Here is a 13,054-nt window from a genome sequence, read left to right on the forward strand (position 1 = left end):
CTGAAAATCAGAACCGTGTCCTTAGGGAATCCCAGGTGGGCAGGATCCCTAGGCCATCGGTGTGCAGGTGTGGACACAGAATCCCATTTCTGGGTGTCCCGTGAGAAGAGTAACTGGGAAGAGAGTTTCTTAAGAACATAAGACAGAGCTGGGTCCCAAGCTCAGCCAGATTCCCAGTCTGGGCTGCATGGCAAAACTCTCTTCTTCAACATGCCAACCAGGAGTCACAGGCCCAGCTCCCAGCCGAGAGTGTGCATACGGAATCAATTGAAATTGAGTCACAGATATAATTAATGTGTTTAAACGATTTTCTGTATAGTAAACATGCTGAATGAGGGTGACCCAGGATAAAGTGTCTGCATGAGAGTGGAAAAATGGATTCTGTGTGTGCTGTATAATGAAAACCCTTCAGCAAATAGGAAATGCTTCCATTTATTTCCACCTCCCGTTCCTTTCCTTTCTTTCTTTATGACTGAACTTGGCCTTCTGTGGTCTCCTTGGACCACAGAGATACTTTTTATTTTGTCAGAAGACATCCTTTTTTTCTCTGAATGGAAGACAATTTTAATGAGACCTGTCTATAGCCCACTGACAAGCACATTTTAACATGTGACAAAGGGAGTAAGGGGAAGGGTGCGGGGTGGGGGGTGGGGTGGAGAATTGTCTTTCTACTGCAATCTCTTTCTCAACAAAGGGAGACTTGCACAAAGAGGAGGAGATGGTGCTGTGTGTGGTGGGGACAGGACCAATCGGAGCTACCTGGCTTTGCTGAATCAGTCTTCCTGTGTGACTTTGAAAGCTCCCTGTCTATATTCAGATATTCATCTACAATACGAGGCAGTTGAATGTGAGGATCTATAAGACCACTTTCAGTTCTGACATTCGCTGAATTATGAGTCACAAGTTGGAGCAGACATAAATGTGTGTCAAGGAATTTCCCATTAAAAAGAAACTCATCTTCAAGCCATGTAAGGCGATTCAGGCAGTCTTATCTAATTGCTCATCAAGTAGGGATTATGAATTATTTGGCTTAGATGAAAGGGAGCACTTAGAAGTAGTTATAAATGATCTCCAGCTAAGATACCTCAGGCAAAATGCCGAGTTCTAGGATCATGAGAGACAGCAAAATGCTTCCTAGATTCTGTAGCTCTCTATCCAGCCATTTCAACTTGGGGTACTATGAATTCATTCTATTAAGTAAGAAGCACTGTGTGAAAAGATGGCCTGAATAAGAGTACCAGTATTTTGAGACAGTGCTGTACATTGTTACTGGTGGGCCCCTGGGGGAACCTCATCCCTCTCTAAGTCTCACTCTGGATTTGTACCATAAGAGAAAGGCCCTCGGAGGTCTTTGGAGCCTTTCGGAGGGGGTCTCTGGGCTGTTGGGTGGGATGAGGTGGGGACTGTGGGAAGAGGGGTGAACAGGCAGAGCTCCTCCTCTGTTCAACTGAGAAGCTCCTTTCATCTGTATAATATACCAGGTATCAAGTGAGATTTTATAAGAGGTTCTTTTAAAAAAAACATTTTAAAACTATTCTTCTGAGGAAAGCTGTTAAACCTTCCAGTCTGAATGTAGGCTGTGCTATAAACACACTTTTTGCTGGTTCTCAAGCTCCAGTGTGCATTAGAATCACCTCGAGCAGTGGTCGGCAAACTGCGGCTCTTGAGCCACATGCGGCTCTTTGGCCCCTTGAGTGTGGCTCTTCCACAAAATACCACGTGCGGGCACGCACATGCAGTGCGATTGAAACTTCGTGGCCCATGCGCAGAAGTCGGTATTTTGTGAAAGAGCCACACTGAAGGGGCCAAAGAGCCGCATGTGGCTCAAGAGCCTCAATACGCCGACCATTGGTCCTAGAGGATTTGTTAACCAGAGCCACTGGGCCCCCACCCTAGAGATTCTGATTCAGTGGGCCTGGGAGGGGCTGGAGAATTCGCACGTCTAACCAGCTCCCGGGCACACTGGTGCTGCTGGCCGGGTGCACTTGGAGAATCTTTGACCTTTAAGAGAAAGGCCAGTCTCCTTAGCTTGTTCCTTCAGAAATGGGCTCCAATATACCTTCCTAGCCTGTCACCCTCCTCTCTAACACTCCCTGCACACACGCATGTGCTGCTCTCTTGCTCATCTCGCTCCACTTGGCCCGACTGCCAGGCCCTCTCTGCACGCCTAAGGCACAGCTCACATGCTGCCTCTTCCCAAAGGCCTTCCCTGACTTTTTCACCAAAGATCACAGAAACCCTTCTGGGCTTACACAGTTTCTCCCACTGCTGAGCGCTGCTTGTCATTTGTGTTCAGGTCTGGCCCCTGCATCTGGACTACAGGCTCCAGGACACGGAGCCCATCCTACTCACCTTGGTGCCCACACCACAGTCTACACCCCAGCACCTACACAGGCACTCCGTGCCTGGCCCACCAGACCAACAGTGCAAGCCCAAGTGCATGCACAAAGGAATACGAACATTTAAGAAACGCAACAACCAACTCATCTACTCCTCTTACTATCCCAAGACAGACTGATTCTGTAAATGACTTTTTAAAACTCAAGACAGCACTTTAGCCATTTCAACTTATTCTTTAGAAAAGTTTTTCATATTTTCTGGGAGTAGAGTCAATGACAAATACATCAGGATGAGACAGAAATAAGGTCCATATGAGAAGTTGTGTAATACAACAATTAAGAGCTAGACCCAATTCAAATTCTAGCTCTACCTCTGATTAGATTTAGTACTTAAATGCTCTGAGCTCCAGGCTCCTCCCCTCTAGTGGGGATAACAGTCCTACTTTCTATGATGGCATAGGGATGCAATGAGACTGTTATTAACAATAACAATTGCTAGCATTCCCTATGCTTCTGCTACCCACCCTACCCCTCTGCCTACTATGTGCCTAGCATTGAGCCTATATTATTGAGTCTAATCTACATAAAGTGCTTATTAGCATAGTATCTAGCACATAATAAGCATCCAAGAAATATTAGCCATTATTATCATTGCTAATTTCCCCAACTTCTGTGCAAGATATATATCATTACCTCCATTTCCCAGATGAAAAACTTGAGGCTCAGAGCAAGTTGCTTGCTCAACAAATATTAGCAGTTTTTACTCTGTAATGGCTAATCTTTATAGCTACCTAACAGGGTAGTTATTATTTCCATTCTGAGAATGAAAAATCTGTGTTTAAAGACAGTAACTTGAAAGTGAAGGTCCAAGATTTGAATCTAACTGAGCTTCTGCTACCCACCCTACCCCCCGCTGCGTGGTGAATTCCACCTGATCTGTGTGCAGCTTTTCTAATTCATGAGTTACAGAGAAGCATTTTCCCAACGTGTCAGAGAGTGTCACTGCACCTCCCACTTCAGCAGCCCTGAAATCCTACGACCCACAGGAAGCTATGTCAGCAATCTGAGAGAATGGATCCAGCATCAGAGGGTGTCTGACACAGCCCTTCTGGCCTTGCATGTATCCAAAGGGCACTAAGAAAGCAGAGCCCGGGGCCCAGGACTGACCGTGACCCCGAAGAAGTTGGTCTCATTCATGGCGTTGAGGATGATCCTGCCCAGTGTGTGGTCTGTGTAGTTGAAGTCCTGGATCCGCTGGTGCCGGCTGCTGGCATGCAGTGTCTCCATGGCCCTCTGCAGCGTTTTGGCGATGACCCAGATGCCATCGTAGGCATACCCGTGGAACTTGCTGGGCCCCACACCTGACCGCTTGTTGTTGTACTCTCTCTCGTACTGCTGTGGCGTCTGGAAAACAAAGGGTTGGGGGACACCAAGTTACAACTGCAGGGACATCAGGCACACAATGCCGAGAGCTGAGACTCTCAAACGTCGAGGCTCTTTATATGCATTATCTCATTGAATCCTCACAAAAACCTCATATGATAGGTACTATTATCACCCCCATTTTACAGGCAAGGAAAATGATTCAGGGAAGTGGACTTGCCTAGTACCATAGAGCTGGTGAGTGGCAGGGCTGAGATTTCAACCCTGGTATCTAGCAAGGTTAAGGGGAAGGAATCATGAACTGCAAGCAGGGCTCCCCTATGACATTTGCAGGGTCTGTGGCTAGAGTACCAGTGGAGGTCCACATACTTATGTCTAAATATGTAAATTAGAGACAGACCAACAGACTATTCAATAAAATCTTTTCTATCTCCCCATCATAATAAATATGCCTTTAATGATGTGCAAGGCCAAGTCTGAATTCAGAATTCTAGGGCTCCTCAGAGCTTCAGGCTGGACACGGCAGCATGGGGATGCTGGCCTTGCTCTGTAGTCCACCTCGGCGGCCCAGCCAAGCTCAGGCCACACCTCTTCCCCCTTCCAGCATCAGTAATCCCTAGACCAGTGATGGCGAACCTATGAACTCATTTTTTTGGTTGATTTTTCTTTGTTAAATGGCATTTAAAAATATAAAATAAATATCAAAAATATAAATCTTTGTTTTACTATGGTTGCAAATATCAAAAAAATTCTATATGTGACAAGGCACCAGAGTTAAGTTAGAGTTTTTCAAAATGCTGACATGCCGAGCTCAAAAGGTTCGCCATCACTGCCCTAGACCACCAAAGAACTGTGGTTCACCCTCAAGAGGGTTGACCCAGGAAGAGGTTCCCTAGGCACCAGAAGCAGTTCTAGCCATTTAGGCAGGGAATTCGGGGCGTGGTCTAGGAGAGAGAGAGGGACAGGCGATGGCTGGGCATATCCTGGTGGCTTTGTGGATTCTGAGCTCCATGGGGCCTGAGTGAGGCCCTGTTAGAGCATGGGGTATAGGGCAGGTCCCAGGTACATAGTACCCCTCCTCCTTCCTTTTCTACAGCATAGCAGGGTCTGTTAATAATTTGGCATTAAAAAAAAAGTTCTTTTGTCCCATTGAACTAAATTTCATAAAAAAACCTCATTGGTAATATTAATATTCTGACTGGTCACAAAGTACTGAAAGTACCCTTTTACTTGGGCCCAGTGAATGCTGCCCCAGGGAACCTGTTACCCTCAGTCTCTCCATGGCCTTTTCTCAAGTCACTTCTGAACCCCTCTTCCAGAAATGTCACCAGAGCCCACGGCTTAGCCTTTGAAAAAACCCTCCTTGGGGACAAGCCACATGTAGAAACCATCAATTCACTGTCAGTTTGTACTAGGAAGGGCCCTTAGATGTGTTCATACATGCCCCACCCCTGTACCCTGAGGCACAGAGAGATCCAGAAACTTGCCCAAGGTCACACAGCTTGTGTTGTGTGTGAGGATGTGCAGACGCATGTGTGTATCTAGACTGGTCCAATTTCATCTCTGTTACTTCTCTCATTTTTGACTTTTGAGGGCATAATTGCTTTTGGAAAACCACCTCAACTGGTTTGGGGCCCGGTCTAGTGCATAGGAGGGGGGTGAAGCTGAGCCATCCAAGGCTGGGTTGTCCCATGGCTGGTGCCTCCATCTCTTGCCCTTGGCTCAAGGCACTAGCAGAGTGGGATCACCCACACAGATGCCCGGGGATGGCCAAGACCCTCACACTGTGGACCATGCAGGTGAGGGATTCTGCTGGACCAAATGTGAATGTTGGTGTTCCAGCAACGGATCCACCTCCTTTTTGTTTTGGCTCCTGTTGGATGACTCAGGTTTTCCTCTGGAATGCATCATGTCCAGCATCACATTCTGTTCATCACTCAAAATACACAGCAGAAGCTCTCTTCAAACCAAGGGCTGCTCAAGGAGACAGCACCTTTTCCAGCCCAGCTCAGCCTCTTCTCACCATTAATCATACCCCACCTGCTGCACATCCCTGTGGGCTGGCTTTCTGCAATCATCCTTCACCATCTCACTCCTCCTGGGGGAGCATGAACTGGTCCATTAGGAGGCTCTCTCCCTTCCTTAAACCTTTTGGGTCCTTTGATCACATCAAGTTTGTCTGCACCTCAGGGCTTCTGCTCTAGCTGTTTTCCCTCCCGGAAAGCTTCTTCCGAAGGTCTTTGCAATATCAACACTTGATTGGGAATCAAACCCGGGACCCTTCAGTCCCCAGGCCGATGATCTAACTATCCGCTGAACCAAACTGGCTAGGGCTAGTTTATCTTCTTTATTGCACCTTTCACGTCCTGCGATTTTCCTACTTACGTGTTGTCTTGCTTACTGCCGTTCCAACCACCCTCCCACAACTAGAATTAAGCTCCATAGGGTCAGGGATGCTGTCTTGATCACTAAGGTATCACCAGAACCCAAAACAATACATACAGAGACCCTTTCTAAGTCTCATTCTCCATTTCAAAAATGAGGAGGTTGGACCAAGTGATCTAGAAGTTTCCTCTCAGGAATAGAGGCAAGAGCCTGGCAGTGTGATAAGGACACAGGATGTGGAAGCAGAGCCCCAGCTCTGTGGTTTGCCGATTGTGACTTGGAGTGGTCCCAGCTCCCCCAGGTCTGCATGTCCACCCTTGTTGGGTGGCCAATGAGGGTTCAGTGAGATGAAGTATGCAACGCATCCAGTCCAGTGTCCAGGACATGGTGGGTGCCCAGAAATACCAGCCCCTGCTACTAAGAGGAAAGGTCCATGACGTGAGCGTGGGTTCTTAAACCTGGCATCCTGCACAGCCACCTGCCCAACATGCCCTGCAGACCCCAAGATGGTGCTGGAGCCCAGGCCGAGAGGGGTCAGCAGTCCTCCAGTGTGTGGACAGCCTATCTGTACTTCCTTAACAATTTCCAATTATTGCACATTTAGGCAAAAGCATCCTTGTATCTAAATTTCCTAAACACACACTGGTAATTTTTTTTCCAGAATTCCTAAAGGTATAATTGCTGAGGCAAAACATAAACACTACTGACATATAAATATATAAATAGGGCTAAGTTATTCTCCTCAAATATGAAAAGTTAAAATTCCACCATGTTGCCCTGACCAGTTTGGCTCAGTGGATAGAGCATCGGCCTGTGGACTCAAGGGTCCCAGGTTCGATTCCAATCAAGGGCATGTACCTTGGTTGCGGGCACATCCCCAGTAGGGAGTGTGCAGGAGGCAGCTGATCGATGTTTCTCTCTCATCGATGTTTCTAACTCTCTATCCCTCTCCCTTCCTCTCTGTAAAAAATCAATAAAATATATTTTAAAAATAAAATAAAATTCCACCGTGTATGAAAGCATCCATTTCCCTGTATCTTTGACAACAGATATGTTAATTTTAAAAGTCATTATCTGTTGGTTAGGTTAAGACAAAAGTCTATCTCCTTTCAATTTTAATTTGCATTTCTCTGATTAACAATTAGAGCAAGTTCCTTTCAAATATTGATAGGCAATTTTTAGTTATTAGGTGGATTTCCTTTTAATACCATATTGCTCTGTGGTAGTCACATCTTTAATGTTTTGTTTTAATGCATCATTGTTATTTTTCCATCTTTTACTATTTGGCTATATTTTTCTTTGATGTTTAAATGCAATATGGGTTGGTTTCTGGTTAATTTAGCTATTGGCTACTTTAAAAGTATTAAAATGATTTGAATGCGTATTTCTTCAATTAATTGCTTTAGATATAAAACCAATGAGGTCCCTTTTACATTTATCCTCCTGGATTTTGCTCCTGTGAGCTTTTCCTGATGCACACAGAGGCATCTGAGGGCTGCTGTCTTTGAGTCCTGTTTGTTCAACCTAATGATTACATTCAGATGACGTCTCCAGATCTCTTTCCTATCCAGAACATGCCACTGGGACATCGTTCAAGGTTTCTGTGACCCTCTGGAAGTCGGGAGTCCAGACCTGAGTGTGGTCTCACCAGGAGGTAAATGAGTGTCATTTTTAAACTTTCTTGATATAGTTTACTGGGGTTATTTTTTTGTGGGGATACTGGGGCGATCAAGATCATGTTATTTATTCAATTTGACCTTGGGGCCCACACAAGTTCCCATAGATCCTTTTATATGTGTACTTATAAACCTGTATCTTTTCTATCTCAAAAACTGTTCTTCATTCCAGGGACAAGGGCAGAAGGAGAGTGGAAAATACTGGAAATATGACTGTTTACCTCATTTCTGTGGGCAGAGTCCTTGGAATGGGACACAGGTATAGCTAAACCCTGAAAGATGACCTCATTCTTACTGTCTTTGCAAGCACCAAGATGAAGTTTTTGTTACCACCTTGTATCTCAAGCTATTCATCACTTCCCAGGTGAAGCCAGTATCAATCTCCCTTGGGCAAAACAATGACAACAGGAAGAAACAATTGTTGGGATAAAAAGTAATAGTCGCTCTTAAAGCAGGCCTCCAATTACTCAGGGCAGAAGAACTTCCATTGTAAAGCCGACACTGAAAGCTGATTAATTACTCATTATCTGAGGTCAAGTGTATGAGATGCTAAAAGCTCTGAGAAAATAATTTTATATATAGGTTTTCCCAATTACTGACAGGTTGTGCTCCAGCATATTTTTGAAAGGCAGTTGTTGGAACTTGGAACATAGTTTCCCATAGAAACTATGTTATAAATAGTGGTTAGGTTCCCAGGCTAGCCCACACAGGCTTGCTAACCCCACAATGTGACTAAGCCTTATGGGTCTGTCATTCCAACAGAACCGAGGGGAGTCTTGCTTTCGGAGGAGGGGGCCTCAAGGACTGAAGGGAAGGACAAATCTCCAACTGGTAGAGTTTCTCCCTCGAATTCCTTATAAGATGTTGGAATCACAGAATCTCATTTGGAAGGTACACTTGTGGATATTTAGTCTACTGGTTCCTATACTTCAGTTTGTACATCAATTGGGAGCCTGACAAAATTGCAGATGCCAGGGCTCTGCATTTTATTCAGTATTTCTGTGAGATAACTTAGGCATCTATATTTTAAAAATCTTTCAAGATTTCAATTACACACAAATCAGTTACCACTGATTAAGTCTCTCCCATAAATCGATTATTGGATCTTTTCAATAGCAACTTCCAGCTGTTTGCTGAGCTCCTCCTGAGACTCCTCCAGTGTGGGAAGCTCAGTCCCTCTCCGGCAGAGCCTCCACTGAGGGAATGCCTTATGTCTATGGAACCATACTTCCAGATGCAGAGTTTTCATCTCTCTCCCTGTAACTTAGGTTCAACATGCTACATCCTCCTGTGAAGCCGCAGTAAATGCCTGCGCCCTCTTACAGTGCCCCAAAGAGCTAAAGACAGTGACATGCCTACCCCATCCCCACTGGGCTCTTCTCCTCCTTTTAAGTGAAATAGTCCCAGTTCAGACTTCTACCCTAGGATGAAATAGCTCATGCAGACCAAAGCTCTTATGAAGAAAGTTCAGAAAAGCAGAATGAAATATAAAAAGAGATATTCAAAGGCACCAGAAAGCAACCAGGACATCCCAGGACTTGAGGAGCCAGGATTCAGGAGAGAGGAGAAATGCACTGAGAAGAGACCAGCATTCTTTGCTGTTTTCCCTTGAAGCATTTGATGATTTGTAAGGCTAGATGCAGACACAGAACACATTGGGTCAGAGTTTTCAGCAGTTCCTCAGGGGAGGGAAAACAAAAGAAACCCTGAGGTTTAGGGATATCAGAGCAGCAGGCTTGTAGTGCCAAGGCCTTGGAGAAAAAGGAAACACAAAAAAGTGAGCCCGGTATTCAGATGGGCATTTGCACTTGAATTATTTGGCCATAGGCTGAGAAGCCAAGCAAAAAGTAGTGCTTAGGAGCTAAGCAAATAAGCAGAAGTGTTTGGAGTCTCATAGTATCAGGAAGGCAAAAGTTGGAATCCAGGGCCAGTAAACACCCAGGATTTCATGTGAGAAACCTGAAATACAAATACCAGAAATAAGGGCAAACCAAAATAGAGCAAGCAGGCCTTACAAAAATGAAATTCAATCTCAATTCCTGATTGGATTAAAGTGATTTGCCCCTATCCTAGCAGCCTGCTTTAAGAGAAAGAAGTCTTCTCTGGAGAAAGATAACACCATCTGTAGCCTCTACAGATTTTCATATCCAGGTCAATTAATTCATCAAACTTACCATGTATACTAGGAGATAAGACCCATAATAAAAAAAAGAAGTTAAGAAATTTAGGAAAGAAGAAAAGTAGGATATAGAAATAGACCCACAGGTGATCCAAATCTTGACATTATTAGCCATGGACTTTAAAGTAGCAAGATTTATATGTTCAAAAAATAGATTAAGAGATACAGAAAGCTGGGAGCTATGAAAGAAAAATAAAGTAAAATGGAAATTCTAAAAATAAATCTATAATAATAAAAGCACAATATGCTAATTAGGCTGGATGTCCTTCCTGACAACGTACCAGATGAAGCCAGGGCTGCGAGGGAAGCCTGGGTCCTCTACCAGATGAAGCCAGGTCTGTGAGGGAAGCCTAGGTCCTGGGGCCAGAGGGAAGCCCAGGTCCTGGGTGCCAGAAGGAAGCTGGTGCCAGCAGCCCAGGGAAGGAAGGCCTACTCTTGCATGAATTTCGTGCACTGGGCCACTAGTATATAATTGAAATTAAGAACTCAATAAATGGATGAAGCAGCATATTAGACACAGCAGAAAATCGGTTAGTAAACTAGAAAAAAAGGTTAGTAAATATTCAGATGGAAGCCCCCAAAATAAGAAATGAATATAAGCGATGTATGAAGTATGCACAATTGGTGTCCTGGCATGTGAGGAAAGATAGAATAGGCAGGAGCAATATTTAAAGGGACATTATCCTTTAATTTCCCCCAATACACATCAACCCACAGATTCATGAAGTTCTATAAATCTCTATGAACTTCAATCAAGATAAACACACAAACAAAAACGCTCACTTCAACAAAACGTTGTAAAGTTGCTGAAGACCAAAGCAAAAACAAAAATCTTAAAAGCAGCCAGAAAGGGAAGCAACAATAACCGACTTAATAGAAACAATGGAAGCCAGAAGACAATGAACTAACATCCTAAAGTGCTAAAAGAAAATAATAGATCGTCTAGAATTCTACACCTAGTTAATGTATCTCTCAAAATTAAAGATCAGAGAAAGAAAATTTCAGACAACCAGAAACTGAGTTTGTCCTCAGCAATCCATAGTAAAAAAGACCAAGGAGAGTTCTTTACTCAGAAAGAAATTTATCATAAACAGGAGAACAGAAATGCAGGAAGGAATGAAAAGTAATGAAAAATGGTGAGTAGATCTCAGTGAAAAATTATATCAGGGACAAGAACATCTAAGAAAATATTAAAGAATAACAACAAAGATGATGGACTTACACTACTAGGTATCAGGTCTTATAAAGCTTTGATTATCAAGACAGTGTGGTACTGGTTAAAGGGCAGGAAAATAGACCAGTGGAAGAGAACAGAAAGTCCAGGGACAGATCATACTATATACAATCATTCAATTTATGACAAGTGGATGCTGTAGCATAGGAGGTGGGGTGGATAAGTGGTCCCAAACCAATTGGTTATCCATATTGAAATAATTAATCTTACCTCAGAACATACATAAAATTAATACATGTGAATTCTATATCTAAATGTGAAAGGTAAAACTTTCACAACTTCTAAAAGACAAGATAGGAAAATATTTCCATGAGCTCGGGTTGGCAAAGACACCTAAATAGGACACAAATATACTAATTGCAAAGAAGACTAATAAACGGGATGACATTAACATTAAGAATTTGTGTTCATCAAAATATATCAGTAAGAGAGTTAAAAGATAAAATACAGAATGGGAGAAGATATAAGTAATATATAGAACCATATAAGAATTCATATTCAGAATATAAAAATAATTTTTACAAATTGATCGTAGGCAGAGACTCCAAGTGGAAAAATGGGCAAAAGACTTGAATAGGCAGTTTATAAAAGAGGATATCAAAATGACCAATAAAAATATAAAAAAATGCCCAACTTCTTTGGTCATCAGGGAAATGTAAATTAAAACTAAAATGAGATACCAATATTCACCCACTAGATTGGCTAAAATTAAAAAGCTGATAATACCAAATGTTGGTGAGCATGTGAACCAACTGGAACTCTCAATCACTGCTGGTGGGTATGTAAATTGGTTCAACCACTTAAGAAATCTGTTTGGCAATGCCTACTAAAGCTGACATAAGCAGAGCTTATGACTCAGAAATTTCACCCCTAAGTATGTACTTGATAGTAATTTGAACATATATTCACCAAAATACATCAACTACCTAGAAATAAATCAAAACAGAATATGTGCAAGAATTCTACAAAGAAAATTATAAAACATTTTTGAGAGAAATTAAAGAAGATCTAAGCAAATGCAGAGATGTACAAAATTCGTGGATTGGAAGACCCTATAATATTAAGATGTCAGTTTTCCTTAAACTGATCTACAGATTCAATAAAATTCCAATTAAAAAAACCAGAGCAGGTTTGTGTGTATGTGTGTGAAAACTGATAACCTGATTCAGAACCGTATAAAAAATTCAAAGGGATGAAAATAGCTAAGAACAACTATGAAAGAAGAGAGAGGCCTTATTAAGTTATCAAGACTTATTATAAAGCTATAGTAATTGAGGCAAAGGTGTTTTGGTGAAAAAAAATACACAAACAAATGGAAGAGTAAAGAAAGTTTAGAAACAGAAACAGATATATGCAGTCATTTGACTTATTATAAAGGTAATATTGCAGCACAATGTGGGAAAAGATGGACTTTTCAATAACTGATAATGAATCAATTAGCTAGCCGTATGAAAAATAAAGGAAGAAAAGGAATCTTGATCCTTACCTCACACCATACACAAAATCAACTCCAGATTGGCTGTAGATCTAAGTGTGAAAGGTAATAACACTTCTAAAAGACAAGAGAGGGAAATATCTTCATAACCTTGGGGCAGGCTTAGTTAAAATAAAGAATATCTGTTCATTAAAAAATACCATTTAGAGGACTTCTAGGCAGTTGAAGACAATGCAAGCTGTGTATTAATTTAGCCACTCCCAAACAAAACAAAATGGCTTTATAGCTGCAAAAATTCTATACAAGATCACACCCTCACCAAAATTGGAGATGGGAAATACCCAAACTGCAAAATCACTGTGAGTAAAGAGAAAAATTAACAAATTCCAGCACTGCATTCACTTAGGCTTTTGCTCCACTCAT

The 13,054-nt window shown here is 42.5% G+C and overlaps 1 protein-coding gene across 1 annotated transcript in view; it reads right to left on the reverse strand.

Moving 5' to 3' along the window:
• GABBR2 (gamma-aminobutyric acid (GABA) B receptor, 2) overlaps positions 1 to 13,054 on the reverse strand; it is a 319,570-nt gene that overhangs the window by 122,068 nt on the left and 184,448 nt on the right. Inside the window, exon 7 of the mRNA XM_005870646.2 lies at positions 3,507 to 3,743. Within this exon, the coding sequence (XP_005870708.1) occupies positions 3,507 to 3,743 (237 nt within the window). The remainder of the gene's footprint in view (positions 1 to 3,506; positions 3,744 to 13,054) is intronic.

This window comes from Myotis brandtii, unplaced genomic scaffold (genome assembly GCF_000412655.1).
Source record: "Myotis brandtii unplaced genomic scaffold, ASM41265v1 scaffold320, whole genome shotgun sequence".
NCBI lineage: Eukaryota > Metazoa > Chordata > Mammalia > Chiroptera > Vespertilionidae > Myotis > Myotis brandtii.